This window comes from Neovison vison, chromosome 11, assembly GCF_020171115.1.
Source record: "Neovison vison isolate M4711 chromosome 11, ASM_NN_V1, whole genome shotgun sequence".
Taxonomy (NCBI): Eukaryota; Metazoa; Chordata; class Mammalia; order Carnivora; family Mustelidae; genus Neogale; species Neogale vison.
In genome coordinates, this window is record NC_058101.1 from 121,015,318 (window position 1) to 121,042,000 (window position 26,683).

At 35.4% G+C, this 26,683-nt stretch overlaps 1 protein-coding gene across 8 annotated transcripts in view; it reads left to right on the top strand.

Annotated features, from left to right (window-relative positions):
• The window catches only part of MAPK10 (mitogen-activated protein kinase 10), a 346,291-nt gene that overhangs the window by 174,686 nt on the left and 144,922 nt on the right, over positions 1–26,683 (top strand). For 5 of the 8 annotated variants that reach the window (XM_044224602.1, XM_044224597.1, XM_044224596.1 and 2 more), the window contains one exon: positions 7,798–7,869. The exons of 1 other annotated variant lie outside the window; for it this stretch is intronic. In XM_044224602.1, the coding sequence (XP_044080537.1) occupies positions 7,804–7,869 (66 nt within the window). In that variant the 5' untranslated portion in view covers positions 7,798–7,803. Of the gene's footprint in view, positions 1–7,797; positions 7,897–26,683 lie in introns of those variants that run through there. 2 more of the 8 variants (XM_044224599.1, XM_044224601.1) reach the window with 2 other exon arrangements.

Below are 26,683 nucleotides of genomic sequence, written 5' to 3' on the forward strand. Positions count from 1 at the left end.
ATATGTCTCCAAAGGCAAAGGAAACAAAAGCGAAAATAAACTTTTGGGACTTCATCAAAATCAAAAGCTTCTGCACAGCAAAGGAAACAGTCAACAAAACAAAGAGGCAACCCACGGAATGGGAGAAGATATTTGCAAATGACAGTACAGACAAAAGGTTGATATCCAGGATCTACAAAGAACTCCTCAAACTCAACACACACAAAACAGACAATCATACCAAAAAATGGGCAGAAGATATGAACAGACACTTCTCCAATGAAGTCATACAAATGGGTATCAGACACATGAAAAAATGTTCATCATCACTAGTCCTCAGGGAGATTCAAATTAAAACCACATTGAGATATCACCTTACACCAGTTAGTATGGCCAAAATTAGCAAGACAGGAAACAACATGTGTTGGAGGGGATGTGGAGAAAGGGGAACCCTCTTACATTGTTGGTGGGAATGCAATTTGGTGCAGCCTCTTTGGAGAACAGTGTGGAGAAATTAAAAATAGAACTTTCCTATGACCCTGCCATTGCACTCCTGGGTATTTACCCCGAAGATACAGATGTAGTGAAAAGAAGGGCAATCTGTACCCCAATGTTTATAGCAGCAATGGCCACGATCGCCAAACTGTGGAAAGAACCAAGATGCCCTTCAACAGATGAATGGATAAGGAAGATGTGGTCCATATACACTATGGAGTATTATGCCTCCATCAGAAAAGATGAATACCCAACTTTTGTAGCAACATGGATGGGACTGGAAGAGATTATGCTGAGTGAAATAAGTCAAGCAGAGAGAGTCAATTATCATATGGCTTCACTTATTTGTGGAGCATAACAAATAGCATGGAGGATGTGGGGAGTTGGAGAGGAGAGGGGAGTTGGGGGAAATTGGAAGGGGAGGTGAACCATGAGAGACTATGGACTCTGAAAAACAATCTGAGGGGTTTGAAGTGGCGGGGGGGTGGGAGGTTGGGGTACCAGGTGGTGGGTATTAAAGAGGGCACAGATTGCATGGAGCACTGGGTGTGATGCAAAAACGATGAATACTGTTATGCTGAAAATAAATAAAAAATAAATTTAAAAAAAAAAGGCTGTAGCTCTAGAGAGCACTGGCTGGTGCCCACACCAGACTCCCTCATGCAGGGGAGGGTGTGTGCCCAGCTGAGCGATGGTACAAGCAGTGCAATGCCAGGGGCTCAAGGGACCAGGAACTGGAGGCTCCGCCATACTCTTTCTGGGACAGGTGGTCACTGGCGCTGGCCATCCTGGGTCCATGGGCTTAGGCCCGTGCCCGTGACCACCTGATTCCACCAGTTGCCCCTTAAGATCTTTTGCTCTTTTTGAGTGCTTTTAACCAGACTCCAAGTTAATGCTGGTTCCAATCACAGGGCACTTTTGTATTGGGGTATTGCTTTCTTATGGGTCACTTTTGGTGGCTCCCTCCCCGTTCTGTTTATCCTCTGATATCAGTCTAGGCATTCCCACTCTGCTTTGCCTCTCCACTGGTGTCTTCTGCTCCCATAGAGATCCAAAAGTGTATAACCCTACATCTCAGACTGATTTCATGGGTGTTCAGAGTATTCTGGTAGATATTTAGCTCACATTAGGGGACCAACTGAATCAGGGTCTTCTACTTCTCTGCCATCTTGCCTATTACCAATATTACCTTCAAAAAATGTTTTAATTTTTTAGATAAGCTCTATGCCCAATATGGGGCTTGAACTCACAACCCTGAGACCAAGAGCTACATGCTTTACTGAAAGCCAGCCAGGTGTCCCTGGCAATCTTTCCTAAAAAGGGTCATATGGTAAATATGCAGGCCATATAGTTTCTGTGACTAGGTACAAAAATCTACTATTATAGTGTGAAAGCAGCCTTAGACAATATGTAAACTAATGGGTGGCTGTGTTTCCATAAAGCTTTATTTACAAAAATGGGTGGTGAGTTGAATTTGGTCCATCCACCACAGTTTGCTGACTTCTGCTTTAAATGATAGTCCATGGACCAAAAGATTTAATAATATCTTAAAGTCATCAAATGCAAAGTTTTTAAATAAAATTAAATTTAATTCTACTTTCTGTATCAGCACTAAAAAGATAATTACTTATTTCATGGTATAGTTACTTTTCATTTTTTAAATATGTACATTTTTAATACATAGCTGGGAGAATTCTTTTGAACATAGAAGGGACAGAGTTTGTGTGGTGTGTGTGTGTAACTATGACTTTGTATTCTAATGTACAGATACTTACAGGCTGTTAATAGAGTCATTTGTTGTGCTTGCTTCAGCAGCACATATACTAAAAAAAAAAAGAGAGAGAGAGAGAGAGAGACAGTCATCTGTTAATAAGTTCGATATGTTATAAATACAAAAACTATTTACAGATGAGTTTGTTTTATGTTAATTAAACTTGGAAAGTGCTGGGTCTCAAAACACTTTTTGTAATCAGTTGTTCATTTAGTTTTCTCTTGCAAGTATTACATTTCAGTGACAAACCATGGGAGACTGGACCTGCCCAGAACAATTTGATTTTTTGCATCTATGAAGCTTCTCAAACCTCCTGTGGTTTAGTTGGCACATCTCAAATATTAAAGAATTTAAGTATTGATCTAAGCTATTAAAATACATCATAGTTGCATTCTTTTATTGCAACTACTCTGCACCATTTCAACCTAATAAATTCATAAGTAATTCTCATTCATACAACTTGGCCTACTGCTTTGCTCAGAGTAACTATTAACTCATATAAGCATGTAATGAAGAGAAACACAGTATAGTACATAGCAAGGAGTGTACGTACGGAGATTTTTCCCAGGAGAACAACCAGTAATTGAAAGTACTAAATTGCCCAAATTATCATCCCCTCCCTTTTCAAGCTACTCATGAGTCTTACCTATATTGCATCAAGATGTTGCCACTAATTCCATTTTAGACTAATATCAAGATAACGTCCTGGCCATTTATGTTGTTTCCATGTAATGGTGCCAAATTCTCTCTGCCATGCTCTCAGGAAATAAAATTATCAAACTAGTTTTCTTTAATTCATTGAGATTATCATACTGAACATTCTTTTTCTTTTAATGTCCCTTTGTGGCACAAGAAGTTTCTGCAGTGACTTGGTGACTTAGTCATGGTGCTACATTTGGAATCTTTATAACGCAACCAGGAAAGGTCAGGATGCTTGCTTTCCACAGTAAGGTTATTTACTCATTAAAAATTAAAATACATCTTTCATTTCAGGTGGTGGGCTGGATGTTATTATTACCCATATGTCCAATTCATCAGTACAGAACTAAAACAGCCTTGCTGGGTAACATTTCTGAGGTCATCTGTGTTGGACTCTTTCATACTTTCACTACTATTAACTCCTCATTCCTAATTTGTTAGCATCAAAAGTATTGAAAACTTATAGATATCAATATGCAAAGATAATGAAAATACTTAGATTTGTGCTAGAGAAGGAAAGACGTTTTTTCATTTGGTTTTCCTTTTATTCAATAAACATTTACTTGACATTAGCTATATACTAAGAATAGTGTGGGCCCTGGGGTTGTGAACATGAATAAAACATAGTTACTTTCCCTGAGGAGGTCATAATGTAGTATGGAATAGGCATATGAACAAACAGTTACAATATTATAAGATATTCATAATAAAAGTACAAAGTGTTGTGAGAAGACTGAAGGAAGAATTGAAGAGTGGCTGAGAGAACATTTCCTCACTTAATGCATGCTGTGTGATAATGAGACAATAATGAATGGAACAATATATTTTAAATGCTGGAAATGAGCATCTAGAAAATGAAAATAAAATAAAAACACCATTTTCAATAACCTTAAAGAAAGGTGTGAAAGAATTATACAGAGAAAATATGTAGCAAATGTAAAATACCTTTCTTTGTAATTTATTAATTTCTTTCAAATAGAATTGTTTATTTAAAGCAAAAATAATGGCAATCTGCTATGGGGTTTATAAAATATGTATAAATGAAATCTATGACAATAATTGTTCAAGGGACCGGAGGAGAAAATTGAAATATACTATTATAAGTTTCTTAAACTGTATGTGAAATAGAATAATATTATTTGAAGCTAGATGACTTAAAAATGCAGGTTATAAACTCTAAACCACCCACTAAAAAAAGTATAACTAGTAAGCTTTTATTTATTTATTTTTAAAGACTTTATTTATATATTTGACAGACATAGATCACAAGTAGGCAGAGAGGCAGGCGAAGAGAGAGAGGGGTATAGGGCTCAATCCTGGGACCCTGAGATCATGACCTGAGCCGAAGGCAGAGCTTAACCCACTGAGCCACCCACATGCCCTAATAGTAAGCTTTTAGACAAAATAAAATGGACAAGAAAAAGATAATTCTTCCCAAAAAAAACTGAGAAGGAGGAAAAATAGAATAAAGAATACAGGGGCAAAATACTAAACAAGGAGTAGAGTGGTAGGCTTGATCTCAGCAATATCCATATTTACTTTAAATGTGAATGGACTAAATACATCTATTAAAAAACAAAGATTATCAGCATCTCTTCACTTCTATTCAACATTGTACTGGAGTAGGCAATTACTAAGTAATTGGAGTAAGCAAGGAAAAACAGATTAGAGAGGAAAAAGGAAAAACTGTCTTCACTTGCAGACTTTTCTGTGTATAAGGAAAATCCTAAACAACCTATAAAATATTTACTGGATTTAATAAATGGATTTAGCAGTATTATAGAATGCAAGGTCACTTACAAAAATTAACATTATTTTTAAAAATAAGTATTTAGGAAAAGGAAATTAAAAAATATACCATTTACATTAGCATAAAAATATAAATGCTAAAGCATAAACAAAGAGAAACATACAAGGTTTATACACTGCAAACTATAAAACATTCCTGAGATAAATTAGAACTAAAATAAATGGAAAAAAATATAGTAATTATGAATAAAAACACCAAATATTGTTAAGATATCTTCTCAATCAAATTCCAGAAAGTTAAAAAAAAATTTTGTTTGAAATGTCAGGCTGATTTTAAAGTTCATGTGGAAAGGCAAAGACCTAGAAGGGTCTCCCAAATAAAAAGAAGAAAAAAATTTGGAGGACTTACCTAATTTGAAGAACTTATAAAGCTCAGTTAACAAGATGGAATGATACTGGAGTATTACATAACAGAAAGTCTAGAAGAACAAAAGTTCCAGAATTTCTCAATTCGGTAGTTTAATGTTATCATCAAGCACAGTTTCTTCTATCTTCCTGCTTTATCCCTTGGCATTTCTCTTCAAGATCATTTCCCGTTAATGGCTATTATGAATGTTTTGGTTCCAGGCATTCGTGCCTACAAAGCAATGCTCAGCAAAAGAATAAACAACCACTAGTTCTTTGTGTCACTTGAATTTTTTTCTATTATAAAATATTTGACATATCAAATAGTATTTTATATATGTAGGCTTTAAAAAATAATAATGAAACAAACATGCAAATTGAAGAAGTAGACATGAATCCTTGAACTTTATTACTCACATTAGTAGCAGTAGATACAATATCAACATTAATTTCAATTTCTTAGGCCCCAACCCCACAGGATGATTCAAATAAAGTCAGGTGACTACTGCATATACAGTGGGTTACATTATAGAAGAGGAACTGGAAGCGTACGGAACCCAAATCCTTATAATTGGCAGTTAGCATGGCTTGCCCCAGAGGGACACCTTATCTTTATTATACAGGAGAGTAATCAAACCTGCCCTTTTCTCCATAGGGAGATACTATCTCTCTCTTCCAAGACTGCTGTATAATTATCCTTGTGAAGATAGTCTGGAATAAAAACAGTCAATGCTTCTGTTTTCAAGACATGCAGAAATGTGAAAGACCTGATTAAAGAATTGTCTTTCAACAGAGGTGTGTTTCCTCCCCACTCTCTGCCCTGCATATTTATGATGCATGTTTCAGCATAATTTAATGCATAGTTTCTTCTTTCCCCAAACATCTGAAATGTAGACTTAAACATAATTAGGCTTCCATGTATATATGTGTCTATTTTGGGTTCTTTATTAATTTATAAGCCTATCTTTGCATCAGTCCCACATACGTTTACTTTAGCTTTCTACCTTTTTAACCTCCACAAACATCTACTTTGTTCTTCTTCGGGAATGTCTTATATGGTTTTGCCCTTTCATTCTTTCTTAAATTTAAAAAATCTGCCATATTCCTATATATTTTTTCTTGCAGTGCAGACCTTCCTTCTGAAATTGTATTGCTAGCTCTGCTATAGTTTGTTTAAAACTTCCTCTATTGAACAAACTGAGAGTTGCTGGAGGGAGGTGGATGGGGGGGATGGGCTAGCTTGGTGTTGGGCATTAAAGAGGGCACCTGTTGGGATGAGCACTGGGTATTATATGTAAGTGATGAATCACTAAATTCTACTCCTGAAACCAGTACTACACTAGATGTTAACTAACTTGATTTTAAATAATAATAACAAAAAAAAGCTGCAACCATTGTGACTATACCTCATCAAATAAAACAAACTTCCTCTACTAAGCTCAGTGTGGGTGTCTTCAGTGTGACTTCCCAGCATAGATAGGTTCTAAGCTTTATTTCCTGAACTCTACACGCTACTCTTTATAAAGTTCTCATCTTCAGATACCAGTAGATTGCCGGGGGGCCAAGTGACAGCTTTAGCTCATTTACTTCTCTGCACGAAATCTTTCACATTGTTTTCAACCTCTTAGAATTTTTCTTTCTTTCTTTCTTTCTTTCGGCAGTTTAGTTATGCATTAAAAATACATTTTGTATATTTCATCTAACTTTTTTAGGAGATTACACTGAAAGTGGTTTTCAGGATACCTAACAATTCCTCTTGTCAGACACAGAAGTCTTGTGTCAGTGTGGTTTTAAAATTGTTTAACTCACAGAATTGTGTCTTGCACACAATAAACATTCAGTAAAGTGTGCCTAATTGAACTGAAAAAGGTTTCAGTTGGTTTTCTCTGATGCTGCTTCATCATACTCAGATGACTTAATATTTAATTTGGTATTACCATCATTACATGATTTTATTCTCTCCTTAAAAAATATTGATTTTATCCTCTCCTTTGCAAAATTAAAAAATATTTCAAAAATACAGAAAAAATAATATAATGGAAATCTTTGTTCTTAACTACCAATACTAAATTGATGTTTACATAGTGCCCATTCTTTTCAGTCCTGGTTTTATGATTGTATAACAAAACAATGTACATAATTTTGTATATTTAAAAATTTTATAATAATAATACAGTGATCTTCATATCCCTTTGGCACTTGCTTTTTCTCCAGTAAACATCATGTTTGAAAAATTTATCTATGCTGATACATTAAGCTCAAATTCAATTATTCCACATCCTGTATATAATTCTATTATCCATTATAGTTTATTTAAAAGTCCCTTTATTCTATGATAAAATTCTTACATATATGCTCTTGAGCATGTGTTTGGGATTTTTAAAGTTAGATGCCTAAAACAGAAAGTGCTATATAATAGGATGTTCTAAATTTTAACTTATTAAGTATATATCCAGTTCCTTATATCTAATCTTTATGATTGTGCTGGTATTAATTATTATAAAAATAAGATATTCTACTTTATTTTATTATTTAGTGTTTATGATTTATGAAAAGTACCTAGCACTAGTCAGGATATAGATTATGCTAAATATATGTAATGCATGACACCTTGTGTTTAATTCAAATTACATTAAAGTTTATACTATTAATGAACAATTAGGTGATTTGGAAATTCATGCCCCCCCCTTTTTCTATAGGTATTTATGAGCCTCCATTTATTGTACTACTGCAGTGAACCAACCTTGGATGTGAAAATTGCCTTTTGTCAGGTGTGTGTTCCTTACAGGTAAAACAAGGTACAGTATATTCCCTTGAATTTACATTTGCCATTTTAGCTTGCATGTGTGCCACATCAAATTAGTGCTTATGCAGCATTAAAAATAACTTGGGAATTAGAAGTGGATAGTTACATGTTTTTTTCTTTCTCAGTTCACTTAAGAGAGAATGAGAATGAAAATAATTCTTTTTAATGGTTATAAATTAATCACTGGGTAAAGTGATTTCTTACTAGATTTTATTTATAATTAATGACAGTAATGTCTTTTCTAATACTTGAAATATGGCTTGAATCATCAAAATAGTGAAAGTCTGTATTATTATTTTTCATTGTAAGGACTGATGAGCCCTCTGTAGCCGATTTCCAATGCCCACAGATAATAACATCCCAGGTGTTCTCAGTTGGTTTTTGATGCCCGGTGCTAATCGATAGTTAGTAAAAGGGTAAACAAGAAGAACAGCAAATAAAGGTATAGAAGGTAATATGCATGGAGCAGAAAAGAGTCTGTTCTCCTGTATTCATACATATTCCATTCTTAAGAAAGAGGCTACTTGGGGTATTTATTCCTACTACAGATGTTTTTAGGATAATCTTAACTTTAATCTGTTGTTATGGTATTAATTAATAGTGTTTCCTTTTACTCTCAGGATTATTCTTTGAATAATAAATTATAGTAACTTTATTCATGATCCAAGCAAAAAGCAATTCAGTTTTTCTGTACTGATTTTCATTGTTATCCTCTCATTGAGCGGTGCTGTAAACAGGGAGTGACATGCATCCTTTGAAACAAGGTCTAAAAAATAACTCTGCACCTTCTATTACTTTAAAACAATCTTTCCTCTTTCTGAAAGTAATATGTGCTTGTTACAGAAAGTGTGAAAAAATATAAAGGGAAACAAATATTGGCAAATCTACTCTCTCTTAGCATAAGTAGAATCTCTATAGGCAAGTAAAATGTGTTACAGGCTATGAATAGGATTTACTGATCTGATCTGCCTCAACTCCCTGACCTCTAAATGTCATAGTGCTAGAAGCCTCAGGCATTTAGAATTTCTCTTCTGTAATAAGAATTCTGGAACCGGACTGCCTTGGTTAGAATCTCTATCACTTACAGCCATTTACTTATGACCTTGGGCAAGTTATTTAACCACTCTGTGTTTTAGTTTCTAAATTTGTAAAAAGAGGGAAAGAAAAGTATTACCTTCTAGGTTATGAGAATTAAATGAGTTAATACTTGCAGACCAATGAGAACAGTGCTGGAATATGTTTATTACTGCTTTTTTTTTTTTGGAATATGTTTATTAAATAGCTGAATAGATTTTAGATAAATTTACCCTCATTCTTCTGGTGCCCCAATAGAGTCCCTGTTTTAAGTATTATCAGTATCTTGACTACTTCCATAGTTTTCTCTCCAACCCAAATCTCTCCCAGAACTGGACCATGCCCAACTACTTGTTCTGTGTCTTTGCTTAGATGTTAATAGGCAAATCAAATTCTGCATACACCAAACCAAATTCCTGATCTTTCCTCCATAATTACTCTGTTCTAATTCAGTAAATGCTAAATTCACCTTTCCCAGTTGCTTAGAACAAAATCTTTGGAATCATCTTTGGGGCAGCACTTCACATTCAATTTGTCAGGAAATACTATTGTTTATACATTCAAAACATATCTGAAATCTCACCATTTCCCAACATTCTCTCCACTACCACTTTGATCCAACTTACTTAACCTCTTGCCTGGATTATCACCAGAGTTTCCACATTTGTTCATTCCCAAATGGTTTACTCTCAAACATCAAGAAGAATAATATTTTGAAAAGTATAAGTGAGATCATGTCACTCCTTGGCTATAACCGAAGCAAAACAGAAAAACCTTTCGATGTCTTCCATTTCACTTACAGTAAAAATCAAAATTCCTAAAATAAATACGCTAGCCTTTGCTGCTTAGCCACCTAGAGGCCCCCTCCCTGAAATGCTCTTCCTTTATTGTCCTCTTTGCCTACTCCACCACTGTCAGGGCTTTCTTCAAATGAAATTTTTTAAGGGAATCCTTCTTGACTATCCTATTTAAAATTGCCCCTTCCAGCCTACACTGCCTACCCAACTTCCCAGTCTTTCTTTTTTTTTTCCCCTCCATATCACTTTGTGGTAGCTGATATACCATATGTGTGACTGGTATGTTGCTTCTCTCTCTCTACTCCAATGCATTTTTCACATGGGCAGGCGCCAGCTCACACGGGCTCACAAGAGTTGATTGTGCACCTCTCCCCCCAACTGAAAAGTTCAGTGATATGAGGTTGGTAGATGGAAATCTGTTATTATAAGAGTGTGTATAGTATGTAAATAAACAATTACTATGATAAGTCTCCTCCCTCCAAATGTTGAACATTTGCCCAGCACATTGTTGGAATTTTGCATGTGGCATGGTGTAGACTTTCACTGGATGTTTACCTAATGAATCAATGAAGGTATATGTGTGGTTTAGGTAATCAGTTACACCTGTGACTGTGCTTTGGTTGAAAGGAGCAGGACTGAATTTCTGGGTAAACTCTCTGGGCCCTACCACTTGCAAGCAACGTGACTGTATGCTATTTCATTAGCTGCCACAAGCCTCTCCATTTACTGAGGGCATTAATGCTTAAAAACAAACCACAACGAAACAAAAAACTAATTCATGTTTTATATACCTCAAGTTTAAATCTGAACTTCAAAAATTATCAATAAAAAAGATCTTAAAACTTATGCTATATTTTTAATCCTGAGTCTTTTTGTAGGTTGGTTATTTTTTAAAATCAGCTCCCAACATTTCGGTACAGATGCCGAACGTCTATTTCTAGTAAGGCTTCTTTGAAAGCAAGGGAAGAAAGAGAAGTGAAGCACGAACTTTATTAGTAACTGAATTTTTTTTTTGCTTACTATGAGCTTTGGTATCTAGATACATGCAAATTTAATAACTTAAAACAATCTAAAAATATTACAGTAAGCAGAGTGTTGTTGGTCATGACTAAGAGCATTTTATATACTTTCCATGTAAAATTTTTATTTGATAATGTTTATTTATTTATTTTCTCTTCTGTAGCTCTGTGCCTGATTTACTGTTCTAGCAATTTAGAGAAAAGAATGTATTCATTTTTAGAGGCAGAAATTTCTACTGGGTTTCACTTTCAAGCTATGTTTTTCAGAAACTTCTTATTTCATGAGACATCTCACATGTTCTTGGTATGCTATAGTGTTTACCCTGATCACCAGCAGAGTTAGGTTGCTCCCAGCTTCTTGCCAGACAGACAATGCACAAAGATATATGATCAAGTATACTCAGATTCCAACTCTCTTGAGTCTTAATCGGTGGCTTTTTATATTATGTCATATTTCTAATTTTTTCAGTTCTTATCAATTAAAAGTTATAGAAAATATAGAGAACAAACTTTTGCAGGTAGTTTTTTATCAAAAGGAAATATGTGTATTATTTGTAATGGTGTTGACCTTATTTTTTAGTTGAGTTACTTGAAGAACACAGGAGTCATTGAATTTTTTTGCTACTCCTATTAAATTTTTAAAAAATATTCCAGCAGGCAAGCAAGAGGTCTCTCATTATATTCTGGGGGGAAATTTGTCTTTGTAATATTAGACAGTAAAGGAATGATCTTTAGTTTGGAATCATATGAATCCTTTACAAAAATATAGACTGACAGGGAATTGAAAAGTGCACACACTCTCTCAGTTTCCCTGAGAAACAGGTGAGCCTTCTTAGCTTTCTTTTCTCAGTTGAACAGAGAATTGCAGAACTGTTTAATTTCACTTTCCCACATTGAAAAAAAATCTCTTTAAAAGGCTACTTTTGGAACTCTGTGGTACTGAACAGATGAGTCAAGATTTTAGCCAAGGAATACATACACACAGAAATGCTTGTTAGAAATGCCATGCATGTCCATGGGTACATACAGCATTTACCACATCCTGACATGCATTACCATTAGGTGTGCAGGTTGTGTTTTTCCCTCTCCATGGGGACTGACTACCTCAGGGGCAGGGCCAGGGCATCCTCATATTTGATTTCCAAGTCCAGAAATCTACCTTAATTCCATTACTGTGCAATGAATACCTTTTGAATAAAAGAGGGTAAATAAAAGCTTAATAGAGAAACACCACTTCCCTAGTAGACATTTGTTTCTTTGCTTTTCAAAATCAAGTCAATTTCTCAACATCTTAACATTTTATAAGTGTACATTAATGTACTTAATTGTATTTTGGTTATTTTGCTATTACAAACCAGTGTTAACCTAACAATTATCTAAACATTATTAACTTGTTGTCCTTTCTAAATGTTTATTGATGTTTGAGTTGGTTATGAATAATTTAAAATGATTTCTTAATTTCTGATTTTCACAGAGGGTCCAAATCAATGAATCAAGAATTATAAATATAAGTAGAACTAGAAATAAAGAGACTGAGCCCATTGAGGTTCTTTTTGGCTATGAAACAGCCAAACAACTGCCTCCATACATTTTCTATAAAAGGAGATAGCTATGTGTTGACAGATTGATTCCATCGTTTATGTATTCAATACATCTTTACTAAGTACCTATAATATAAAGCTGCATCTTGTAAAAACTAGGGATACAAAGAACACAGTGTTTAAAGCATGACAGAGAGTGGCTGAGCTTCTAATCTTGAGAACCTATTCCTCTTTGAGTTAAAGAACGCAGCAACAGCTATGTGTTAAACAATGAGTTGGAATAGTTACTAAAGAAGAGTTTATTTTACCTCATTTAATCTTCACATCACTATTATCAAAGGCATAATCCAATTATGTTTTATTCTGGAGTTGGAAATCTCAACTATTTTACTAGAAGGTCTTTCCCTGGTCTCGTTATGAACTTTTTGAAATTTACTGGTGTACAGTGTTTTAACAGAAGCAAGTAGCAGTCAAATATAATGAGAACTTATACACTATGATTAAATGCAGAAAAGCCCAAGATCTATTGGAACCCAGTAGGAAAAAAGAACACTCTTATATGAATTCCAAAGCATGTTTGTGATATATAAAGTCTAAAATATTACTGAGGATATGACAACAATAGTCTTATTTTGAAGTTATTGTCAAATCGTTCTTCAGTGTCTTTAGAGTTCTTACTATTTTTTGGTTTAACCCTTATGTGGTAAGATAGCCAAGACTGACCATGTTGAATTTTTTCCTAGTTAAGATAGTGTTCTTTTTAAAATAGACATAAAACATTACAGATGACTTGCTTAGTTGATTGAATTTGATTTTATTACTCAAATGTTTGGACAATAAAGCACTCTGTGTATACATGGAATAATTTCCTTAACCACTGATGATGGCTGTTCTAAATAGATGAAAACTTACTCTTAGAACAAATTTGCCGATCACTTCTGATTTATTATTTTTTAGTGTTCTGATGTTTTCCTCTTTTGATCTTTAGAAATTTCAGGATTTTAGCAAATATTTTATGGGCTGCATTTACTTTTTAGAGGTTTTTATAGACTTGGAAATAAATAAACCAGGGAACTCCTAAAGATAGGTATTCTAGAATGCCCACGGAATGGTTTAGTTTTAAGTGATACGTTCAGATCACAGTACCTAGGACATTTAAAATACATGATGCCAGGGTTATATGGTTTAAAAAATTTTTTCTTTGCTTTTAAAACATACTGAATTTAACATAACTTGATTTGCTCAACTTTATCTCATTTGATGGGTCTATGGGTTTCTGCTTCAAAGACAGTGAAACTGGTCAAAATTTTTACACTTAAAATTGGATGGCTATCTTAGATGGGAAGACTTTTATACCAACATTAGAGGAAAAGAGCAACAAAGGAAAATATATTCTGATGGGGCAAGGCAAAGGAAAACCTGTGTAATGTAACAGGGAAACTGAAAACCACTTTTGCTGGTCTGTGAAAAGCATTGTTTGTATATTTTAGATTTGGGGGGATTGTCTGCCACCTCAAAACACCAACTTAGACACCGACTTCCTATAAATATGGCTTAAGGGAATCAGTAGATTGAACCTGGATATATTTGATGTTCTGGGTATTTTGTAAATAAATAGCTATGATTTTGAGGTATAAACTGATAAACCTTCCCTTTATTATATTAGTTTTTCATGTAATAGGGAAAGAAAATATTTACCTTAGTTTTTCCTTTTTTAAAAGATTTTTAATTTATTTACTAGAGAGAGTGAGCAAGAGTACAAGCAGTTGGAGTGGCAGGCTGAGGGAGAGGAAGAACCTGGTTCCCAATGTGGGACTTGATCTCAAGACCTTGGGATCATGACCTGAGGTGAAGGCAGCTGTTTAACTGACTGAGCCACCCAGGCATCCCTTAGTTTCTTCTTTTAAGGGGTTTCTTCTCCTGTGTGTTATTTGAGGAAGCTCAACTCTGACTTTCTTCTGTATCTGCTTTTATACATTGCATTTAATTTTGCATACCTTAAAAAAAATCCCAATATATATGCTTTAGTGCATGGACTGTCCGGGTAAATTATTAAAAACATAGCAAACATTATTGCAAAAACATGGTACATCTTGAATCACAAAATAAATCACTAAGATATCTACACTATCAGGATAACTAACAATTCTATTTTTATGAATGAATGTTTCATGATGTTTGAAAATAGTTTTTTTCATATGCCCACACATGACAGTGGCTGAAGCGAATTTCAAAAGAGTAAATTTAATGTTGTATTTTTATCTTATACCTTGGGCAGGTTTTTTCCCCTAATGATTTATTAAATAACTATTTGAGTTAATAAGTAGATTCAGTTATGCTACAAAGATTAACAACAAATGTAAAGGTCTTAAGATTTGGTTCTGTAATGATGAACTTTTCTGTATTGTTTGATTGTGGGTATGTCTTTGGTTTTCTTGAGGCACAAAGGAGGTTGACTTCTTTTTGAACGATCTTAGTACAAATAAAAATGTAGCTTAGTACTACGAGTTCAGTTATGGTTGAGGTATTAATCAAATTTAAATGAAGTTATTGTCATGTAGTACATTTTAAAGATGTACTTTAAAAATATGCTGTAAAAGATCACAGAATTATCTGTGGTTTTCAGTGAATGGTAAATCATGCTTAATATGTGGTTTCTATTTTGATCTATATAGTATTCTTAAGTAATCACTAATTCCATAAATGCACTATTTTAATTATATGTGAGACTTTGGGAAATGCTTTAAGTGGTAATTTTGCTTTTTGGTACAGGTATTATCTGAGATTGGGGTACATGATAAACAAAGGCTGAATTTTTCAGTAGGTTAAGAAGAATAATGTTAACTTAGATAATGAGTTCTAAAACCAGTTCCAAATTTGGAATGTGTCATTTAGCTCTTCTGTTCATCTTCTCTAAAGGTGAATATTTATTTGGTTATATATTCTATACATCTCTAAATTATTCTTTTTTTTTTTCTCCCAATTTATTTATTTTCAGAAAAACAGTATTCATTATTTTTTCACCACACCCAGTGCTCCATGCAAGCTGTGCCCTCTATAATACCCACCACCTGGTACCCCAACCTCCCACCCCTCCCCGCCACTTCAAACCCCTCAGACTGTTTTTCAGAGTCCATAGTCTCTCATGGTTCACCTCCCCTTCCAATTTACCCAAATTCCCTACTACTCTCTAACGCCCCTTGTCCTCCATGCTATTGGTTATGCTCCACAAATGAGTGAAACCATATGATAATTGACTCTCTCTGCTTGACTGATTTCACTCAGCATAATCTCTTCCAGTCCCGTCCATGTTGCTACAAAAGTTGGATATTCGTCCTTTCTGATGGAGACATAATACTCCATAGTGTAAATTATTCTTAAAAAGATTAAGGTAGTTACAAAAGTGCATATCCAAAGAGATGAAAACCCAGACTTTGGAGAACACAGAACTGCTAAACTTAGCTACTGATTAGATCATTTTTATGTTTGTGCAATGACAGAATCAATATCATTTGGATTTAAGAATATTGCTCTTTGCACTGGGTATTATATAAGACTAATGAATCACAGACTTGTACCCCTGAAACAAATAATACATTATATGTTAATTATTGAATTTAAATTAAAAAAGAAAAGGATAAAAAAGAACACTGCTCTTTGTTGTACATATGAAAACAAAGTTCTAGTGTCCATTTTAAAATGTATCATTTGATAAGTTCTAATTTCCTCTTCTAAAAAATAAAAAAATTGTTTTATAGATAAGTCAGTGAAATTTAGATAACTTGTAAACATTTTGATTCCTAAGTGACTTTTTACTTCCTTATGAGGGAATATAGCCTCTTACTCCTACCCTGAGAAAGAATTTTTTAAAAAATGAACTATTATTTATTAGCCCGGAAATTTTTTCCTGTGTTGATTCTATAATACCACTTATTATTGCCTATTTTAGAATTTTTCTTTTGTAGACAAACTGGAAATATGTAAATAAGAAATGTAGAATCCAATGTGATTTGTTCTATAGGTTAGATCATTGTGATAATGAAGTCAGCATTCCAGGTTTGATCCTGTAAGGAAGAATTTAATATTAAGGTCTTTGAGGGCAGGAACTTCTATTCTTGGTGCCTGGAGCATTGCCTGGCACAATTGTAAGACCAAAATAAATATTTGTTGAATGAAAAACATACCCCAGTAATAGGTAGACCTCAAGTCTCAGTGACTCATCAGAGCAAAGATTATTTCTTCTAATACAAACTATAGTACAGGTCAGCGAGGGTGACTCAGGAATTTTGGTTTCTGCCAGCTTGTGACTCAGGAATTTAGGTTCTTGCCATCTCATGCTGTGCCAACTAAGATACCAGAGTGTGGAAAGAGATGGATTGTGGTGGCACATGCCCTAAATGCCCCTGCATTGGCCAACACCTGCCATTTCTACTGTGGTTCATGGGGCAGAACTCATCACATGGCCCTAATAGATCTGCAGGGCAAGGCTGGGAAATGTGGTGTAGCCCATGAATATTCATGGAATATGATTTTTCCTACAAAAAAAAATACAGAAAACATTTTATTACCTGACCATTCTAAATCCTGTTGGTTAAACATTAACTATATAGCAATATCATAGTGTCTTTGGATGGCTCTACAGTTCAAGCCAACTTGTTAATAACATTCTTAAATTGCTAATTAGCTACATGTTTTTAAACGTTATCTAACTTCTCAATAATAATTGTAGTAATAGTAATAATGATATTAATAATCAACTTTGTTGAGGGTTGTTTTTTATAAGTTTATACCACACTGAGAACTTTACATACACTATCTCATTTAACCTTCTCACTAATGAAACGAAGTAAATTATTGCTGTCATTCCATAAAAAAGTACACTGACCGTAAGATTTTAAAAAGTTTAACCAACACCTGATAGTCAGGATTTTAAGATAAAAGCTAGATTTTTATCCTTCCTGAAGTTCTTAGTCTAGGATTTCTCGATTGTAAAATGAGAATATTAAGTCTTATGTGAAGTGTTTTATTATAACCCAGCACAGTGTCTGGTCCTGACACCAGCTTGGTGCATAGCAGGCATTGAAGCAGTATTAGTTTTCTTCCTTCACATACAGATAACAGGAGGCAGAAGCCAGGCCTGCTCTATTATTGATTACTGTTCTGTGCTTTTTCACGTCATTGATAATAATGGTTAAACATAATTTAAGTCTTAAAGTTTTACTTCATTATTGATTTGTTATACACCATTGATTCCACAGTGTATCCATCTCTGGGCAACGAATATAAAAGTCATATACATTTCAGGCTTTAGTCATCCTCAGAGAGTAACACTTTAGGAAACAGAGTGGAGAAAATATGCTCTTGACAGAATAAAACTGAGTCCTAAATATCCTTAAGTGTTGTTGTCTCAAATCTCCTCCTTTAAAACTCAAAAGTAAATAATTTGATTCAGATTCAAAAAGGGATTAAATACATGCTTCTTTGCCATATAAATGAAATAAAAGGCATGGTTTCTGCTGACTTTCTACAACAGTTGGGGTACCATCATGAAGCAAATCAATATGCTGGTCATAACTATGAGAACGAATAGCTCAATATCATTTGTGCCAAAAGCACAATCATCACTTTTTGGCAGATACACTCAGTATCCAAATGACAATACTAAAATAATATCCAACAGACTGACCAGTTAATTTTCTGGAGATGCATTTTGTAGCATCTTGGCTATTCTGTTGAGATAGATCAGTGTTATATCCATAACATCTTTGATAGTGCTTGGCAAACAGTAGGTGATCAATATGTATTTAGCAAATGAATGAAATCAGACCTTTTAAATTTCTAGGCAGTTCTGAAAGTCTGGTTTTCCTTCACCAACACTATCTACTTCAACTTGAATTATGTAATGTTCAGTTAAATTCAGACTCTGGGATAAATCACCTGATAAATATAAGAGACGGGGATGCTATTATTTCATTTAGTTGATTTTTCTAAGCTCTTTCCTTTTTCTTTTTTTTTTAGATTTTATTTATTTATTTGACACAGAGAGAGAGAGAGAGAGAGAGAGAGAGAGATCACAAGTAGGCAGAGCACCAGGCAGAGAAAGAGGGGGAAGCAGGCTCCCTGCTGGGCAGAGAGTCCGATGTGGGGCTCCATTCCAGGACCCTGAGATCATGACCTGAGCCTAAGGCAGCGGCTTAACACACTGAGCTACCCAGGTGCCCTCTAAGCCCTATTCCTATAGCTCACCTTATCTTAAGAAAATCATATCATTGTTCTAAATTATTTTAGGTGACCTAGTGAATGGTTTAGTTTAAAAAAAAAAAAAAAAAGAGCCCGTGTTTTGGAGTTGAATGAACTTCAGTTCATATTACTTGACATAACTAATTAATAGTTCCAAGACTGTGAGCCAACTAACAGCTCTGTATGCCACTTTCCTTACATGTCATCAGTGTTAAATATAGTATTTAACAGAATATAAAGTTCTCCTTTAGTAGGTAAGCAATTAAGACCGCTTCACCTTTCTTGCTCCCCTTGAATTATTGAGAACTGATTTCATATAAATCATATAAAATATATTTTTCTTTGATTAAAAATATATCTACTGCTTGATGTTTGATTCCCAGAGTTATTATATAAAGAACTATTGAATATATTCTTCCTGAAGTTAAGTGCTAGGGAAATTTTATCTTTCCTGTGAACTGGTATGATATATTCTATGGGATTAATGAACCAAAACTTGCCACTCACTGTGTTTTGTTGTTGTTGTCATTATTTTTTTTTTTTTTTGGCTTGGTGGAAGAATGACACTTTTGTGCTCAAGGCAATAGATATTCATAACTTAAGCCTTCTGGTAAAACTGTCATCTCCTAGTCTGCTTTGTTTGAGATCTGTTCCTAAACCTGGATTTAATGGTTTCATTGTTCCCCTATCTTTGATGATGTTCTGCACAAATCAGAATATAAACAATAAATGAATGAAAGAATAAAATGACTTACTCAAGGTTTCACAGCTGTTAAGTACAGAACTAATCCAGATGTGGTGCTATTTTCAGCTATATCATTCAAGAGGAACTAATGAAGCTTAACGTCTAAAAATTTCTAAACCTTAATGTCTCCTGCTCGGGAACTAACTAACAGTAATATAGAGTAATCATGAACAAATGAAAATGGGGAGGGAGTACTTGTGGCATACAGGTTATTAAGTTTGAGAATAATGCAGTCAAGGTTTTGGACACCTGCAGGATAAGATCAGTAATGTAGGATGTTTTTATTCTCAGAACTTCATAGCTATAGGCTAGCATCTAACTGGTTATGGGGACTCATTGCACATAGCACTTTCTTACTGGTCTATAGGACATAGAGTCTTTTCACAGAACAGATTATATTTAGACTTCCTCTCTAATAAACTACCTACCAGCCAGCAGCAATAACAGCTTCCTTTAATTTAGCTTTAAAAATTTTGAAAGCTGGGGGACAGGGAGGAAATTGATTTGCTTTGAATTTTTGAAAAAAAATTCTCTTATACCACACAGAAATAATTATTGATTCATTTCAACACAAGATTAATATTCAGTAGAGTAATGAGTTATTTTAAAAAATAATGTGAATCAATAATAGAAGAGACTATTCCAAACCTATAATTATTTTGGTATTGATTTTCATAAGTTACCACTGTGGTGATTTATAATTTTTTAATATAATATGTCTTATTATAATTAACATAATTAATTATCATAATTAATTTCTTCTCTGGAAAGAGACTTTCCTTTGGTAAGCATTTATGGATACCTTTGGGTGTTAGTATAAATTCAATATAAATTGATGATGGAATGTTTACTTTCTTGAACTAATTGAGAGAACATTAGTTGGATACTATATTACACCTGTGAGAGAGGGACACACTCCCCTGGGAATATGACGTCTGGGCCAGCTAATGAGGTGCTGATACCAAAGAGAGTCACCATGAAGTTTTTGATTCTATATCTTTTGTTTGCTTGGTTTGACCTGCATTTATTTCCAGTTTTTGTCTCTCCAACTAGCTCTCTTTACATGATGATGTCTCATGTCTTTTACATCTACTATTTTCTAAAATAGTGGTTCTCTAAGTGTAGAACTTGTTAGCAATATGAAATTTGGCCTTACCCTAATCCTGCTGAATCAGAAACTTCTCAGTGAAGCTACCAATCTATTTTTTTTACAAGCTCCTCATGAAGTTCTGATCCATTTTAAAACTTCAGAATCTGAGGGCACCTGGGTGGCTCAGTGGGTTAAAGCCTCTGCCTTCGACTCAGGTCATGATCCCAGGGTCTTGGGATCGAGCCCCGCATCGGGCTCTCTGCTTGGCAGGGGCCTGTCTCCCCCCACCCCTCTGCCTGCCTCTCTGCCTACTTGTGATTTCTGTCTGTGAAATAAATAAATAAAATCTTAAACAAACAACAACAACAAAAAAAAAACCCTTCAGAATCTGTACCTCACACTATAGGCCAGCCATTCCTTCCCATTGTGAGGGCTTGATTCTTCCCTTTTTGGGTTTAGCTCTACAGTTCTGTGACCTGAACTAAGAATATGCTAAAACACATAACTGGAGAAAAATCTTTCTAGCACTGATAACTTTTTTATAGTGTACTTAATGGCATACTTTTGTAGGAACATATTACAGGAGGAAGTTTATATTGGAACTTTATAGTCATGACAAGGAAGACTACATGGAAATTGAGAATAAAATAGACTGTAGTAAATATGTTCTGAGCTTTTTGAAATTCAATTTGTATTTGTAAGCTTTGGGCGTAGATGAGATCTGGGGGAAGCTTTTCAACACAACATATTTGCCATCAAATTTTGGTTACAACATTAATCCAAGAAAATTGCCAATGCTGTTTTCTCTGTGTCTTACTGTTTAATAATTAAAATACCTTTTCCCATGGGATGCCTAGGTGGCTCAGTCAGTTAAGCATCTAGTTCTTGATTTTGGCTCAGGTCCTGATCTCAGGGTCATGAGATCAAGTCTGCATTGGGCTTCACCTGGCATGGAGACTGCTTAGAATTCTCTCTCTCCCTTTCCCTCTGCCTCTCCCCACCCCACTCATGCTCTCTGCCGACCCCCCAACAACAATTAAACAAATTTAAAAAAATAACCTTTTCCCAATTATGGGAGGTACTATGAAGGATGTTTTCTAACTTTTAGATTTTATGTAAAGTTTAATTCAAAGCTAGGTATGAAAAGGATACTTGAAATGTGTGTGTGTGTGTGTGTGTGTGTATAAGTGTGAATTCACAAACTTTATAATGATTTTTGTTGTTGTTATGAGAAATTAAAATGGAGATAAAAGATCACTAAGTAGGATGGAACTAGAGGGTATCATGCTTAGCAAAATAAGTCAATCGGAGAAAGACAAACTATCAGATGATCTCCCTGATATGAGGAAGTGGAGATGCAACATGGGGGATTAAGGGAGTAGGAGAACAATGAATGAAACAAGATGGGATTGGGAGGGAGACAAACCATAAGTGACTCTTATTCTCACAAAACAAACTGAGGGTTGCTGGGGGGCTGGGGGTTGGAAGAGAGGGGTGGGGTTATGGACATTGGGGAGGGTATGTGCTATGGTAAGTGCTGTGAATTGTGTAAACCTGGCGATTCACAGACCTGTACCCCTGGGGATAAAAATACATTACATGTTTATAAAAAATAAAAAATAAAAAATAAAAGATCACTAAGAAATTTTTATTTTAGAAAATTTGTCAAGTCATTAGATATTTCATTTGAATACCTTTTTGGTCACTTTTTGACTGGGAATTCTCTTACTGAGAGTTTCCTTCTGGTATAAACTCTAGGATTGTTTTAACCAATTCTATCAAACTACTAAGTCCAAATATAGCTTCCCCCATTGTATGAAAACTTCTGTTATAGGGATGCACTGACAAAAACTACTGGACACTTCTCAGCAGTGTGAACAACTGCTGAGATGCAATGATACACTTACTCCATTAAAGCACCTGGCCAACTGTTAACGTGTCTCAATACTGAGATTTCATTAAGTTCTTGAGTCTGGGGCGGTGGGACACTTTTAAATACTTGAATCTGGTGTGAGAAGTAATCCTTGTCCTAACTAGGACTCTGATTTCCACTTCGGGTGCACTGTGAATGATGGAATTTGGCAATCCATAAAGACACAAAATGTGTTCCTGGTATAGATGCAGAAATAATCATTTTACTTTTCACATATGTCAGTCAGAGGTATAAGTTCTGTTTCACAGTCTTCCAGTGATCCTTCCCCTATAATGTACCATTCTCAACATTCATCAGCATACTTAGAGGGCTTACTGGAACAGATTATTGGGCCTTACCTACAGAGTTTCTGACTCAATAGGTATGGGATGGGAGTGAGCATCAGCATTTCTTTTTTCTTTTCTTTTTTTTTTTTAAAGATTTTATTTATTTATTTATTTGTCAGAGAGAGACGGAGAGAGAGCGAGCACAGGCAGACAGAATGGCAGGCAGAGGCAGAGGGAGAAGCAGGCTCCCTGCCGAGCAAGGAGCCCGATGTGGGACTCGATCGCAGGACACTGGGATCATGACCTGAGCCTAAAGCAGCTGCTCAACCAACTGAGCCACCCAGGCGTCCTGCATCAGCATTTCTAACAGGTTTCCGGGGCATGCTGATGCCCCAGAAAGGACACCAGAAGAACGATTGCTTTAATCTGACTTTCTCAGTCAGATTCTCAAGTCTTCAGTCAGAACCCCGTGGATTGCCTAGGAATCTTCAGATCATCAGGACCTAAGACGATAACCTAAATCCAAATCTCCAGGGCAGTGTGATAATGATTTGCCTTTTGTCAAGCTCCTTAGGTGTTCCAGGTATACATCTTCATTTGAGAAGCAGTTCTAGGGGAGGGCCAGGGATACTGTTAACCAGAGAAAACTGATCATGTCTCCTCTCAAACATTGCCAATGTTATACCCATGGATTGGCATCTAGTAGTTGTTTTATATGTAGTAAATGAATTAATGAAAATGAATGAATGCAAGCAATCAGTTGCTATTCCTTTTTGTTTCCAGCACCTTTTCTTTATTCTACTATAGAATATATCATCCATATTTCAACTACTTGTTTACTTGACTGCCTCCATGTAGACAGACACCTTATCTTTTTGTTGTATCTCCAGGGCCAAACCTAGCATCTGGCACCTAATATGTATATTATCAGTATTTGTTAGAGTAAATGATTGTAAATGTTGAGTAGAATATCTCTTCGGGTTGGTCCGAAAAAGATGTGTGAATTGTTAAATGCCCTTGATTTCTTTGAATATACATTAAAATGTAGGAAGAGGAGGGCCAGCACAGTGGATTCAAGTATAATGTGAAGACTGAGACCAAGGCTAGAAAAGCAACAGGCAAGTGTGAAGGAGTAAGGTGGTACCAAGATACAGCATGACAACAGGGGTCTGGAACATAAAACATTACATGTTCAGCATATATATGCAGTTGGAACAATGACATTTTTGAGGTGAAGAGAATAAGTGGGGGGACAAAAAGTGGATTATGTAGGTTTGATGAAGCTAGTGTGTGTTAAGAATTTTGTGGGTGGTCAGAAATGAGAACATTAAGGGATATAAAAAAGGATTAGAACATGGCAAATGAAGTCAGGCACTTCATCCATTCCAAATTACAAATTGCAGCCTCCCTGAACAGATTTACAGTTGCCTGGTTTTTTGTTTCTGTTTTTAAGATTTATTTTGAGAGAGAGAGAGCATGTGCATAGTGGAGTAGGGGCTAAGAGAGTCTGAAGTGGACTCTGCTGATTGTGAAACCTAGGCTGATCTCTGTCTCTCTACCCTAAGATCAGGACCTCAGCAGAAACCAAGAATCCAATGTTCAACTGGCTCTGTCACCCAGGCACCCCAATCCTGCTTTTTAATAGTCTTTTAAAAAAATATTTATTTATTTGACAGAGAGGGAGAGATCACAAGCAGGCAGAGAGAGAGAGAGAGAGGAGGAAGCAGGCTCCCCGCTGAGCAGAGAGCCCCCATGCTGGGCTTGATCCCAGAACCCTGGGATCATGACCTGAGCCGAAGGCAGAGGCTTTAACTCTCTGAGCCACCCAGGTGCCCCTGTTTTTTAATAGCCTTTTTAAATTTCCTGTTCTGTGCTTCCCAGACTTATCTCCTGGATTTCAGTCCTCTCCTTATTGTACTCATAAATCACCTGAATCTTCAGTCTTTTGTCCAAACAACCTAGATTCCTCATCTTTAGTCCATTCTGTTCTTTGAGGTCTGTGTGTATTTGTACTGGATTGGCTGCCACCATGTGTCTTCCAGTGATGGGCTGGTGCCGGTCACGAGCATTTTGCTTAAAGTCTGTCTGAGGTTGTAAGGTCCGTGCACTAGACTGGTAAGTTTTGCCACTCAGTCCTTATAGTCCCCACTGTACTTTACTTGTTTATATAATTTGGTGCCATCTGGCTCCATTTCCTAGAGCATGTAGGGACACGTTACTTTGTACTTCTATTTCAGTCTTTTTATTTAGAAATGAAATGCCAAAAAATTTCTAAGGACAATGGTTTTATGACCAACCAGAGGTTCAGAGCCTGAGGAGGTCTAAATCTTCTTTCAAATTATGTTAAGAATCACATATTAAGTCAATGCATATTAAAGTCAATGCATATTAAAACCATACAAAGATCTTTCTAGTTTAGATTCTGGACTCAGAACACTAAAGGCAGGGTTTTTGTTTTCATTTACTAATTAAAGCTTTGGCATAACTCAAAAGTCATGAGGTATATAAGAAATTATTCATGAATGTGCCACTCATTGCAGGACAACCTGCGTTGTTTGATAAGCTGACTAAATACAGGGCACATCTCCCAACATATGGTATACCAAAACATGCCCACAATTTCCCAAATGCCCAGAAAAGGTTAATGCCACTTCTAAAGAGAACCATTGATTTGAACTATTCCATTTTCAATTTTTTGGGTTTGGGAAGGAACCCACAGAACATGAATCCTCAAAACCTGAGCAAAATTGGCAAAAAGGAGAAAGGATGACTATTGGGTAGGCATCCACTAGTGTGTGCCACAAGAAACAAGCTAGACAATATCGTATAAGGTTCTTTCTATCTATAAAGTTGGAACTATTTAATGTTACAAAATGTAATATAAGTTTATTTATGTGTAAACAATAATCATGCATAATGAAAATTCACATTAAGTATATTCATAAATCATGATTCAAAATTTTAAGGACATACTCTTCAATTGGTAAATATAATAGGGAAGAGAACTCTTAAAGATAAACAAAAGATACAAAATCAAGATATTTAAATCTAAGCTTGCAAAGAATAAATAGATGTCATGTGGCATTTTAGAATAATGTTAATTTGGACTAAAACTGTTCAATGTTTAATGTAAGATAATAGCATTTTTGGTGTTATTGAGAACAAATGAAGTTAACACTATTTAATTCAAATTTACCTAATTAAAAAATAAAACTGCACATTATCTTGTATCTCATTTCTTTCTGAGAAGTGGAAATAGATACAATCTCTTATCATTTCTCCTATGATTTTTTTTTAATTTTTAATTTTTTATAAACATATATTTTTATCCCCAGGGGTACAGGTCTGTGAATCGCCAGGTTTACACACTTCACAGCACTCACCAAAGCACATACCCTCCCCAATGTCCATAACCCCACCCCCCTTCTCCCAAGCCTCCTCCCCCCAGCAACCCACAATTTGTTTTGTAAGATTAAAAGTCACTTATGGTTTGTCTCCCTCCCAGTCCCATCTTGTTTCATTTATTCTTCTCCCACCCACTTAAGCCCCCATGTTGCATCAACACTTCCTCATATCAGGGAGATCATATGGTAGTTGTCTTTCTCCGATTGACTTATTTCGCTAAGCATGATACGCTCTAGTTCCATCCATGTTGTCGCAAATGGCAAGATTTCATTTCTTTTGATGGCTGCATAGTATTCCATTGTGTATATATACCACATCTTCTTGATCCATTCATCTGTTGATGGACATCTAAGTTCTTTCCATAGTTTGGCTATTGTGGACATTGCTGCTATAAACATTCAGGTGCACGTGCCCCTTTGGATCACTACGTTTGTATCTTTAGGGTAAATACCCAGTAGTGCAATTGTTGGGTCATAGGGCAGTTCTATTTTCAACATTTTGAGGAACCTCCATGCTGTTTTCCAGAGTGGTTGCACCAGCTTGCATTCCCAACAACAGTGTAGGAGGGTTCCCCTTTCTCTGCGTCCTTGCCAGCATCTGTCATTTCCTGACTTGTTGATTTTAGCTATTCTGACTGGTGTGATGTGATATCTCATTGTGGTTTTGATT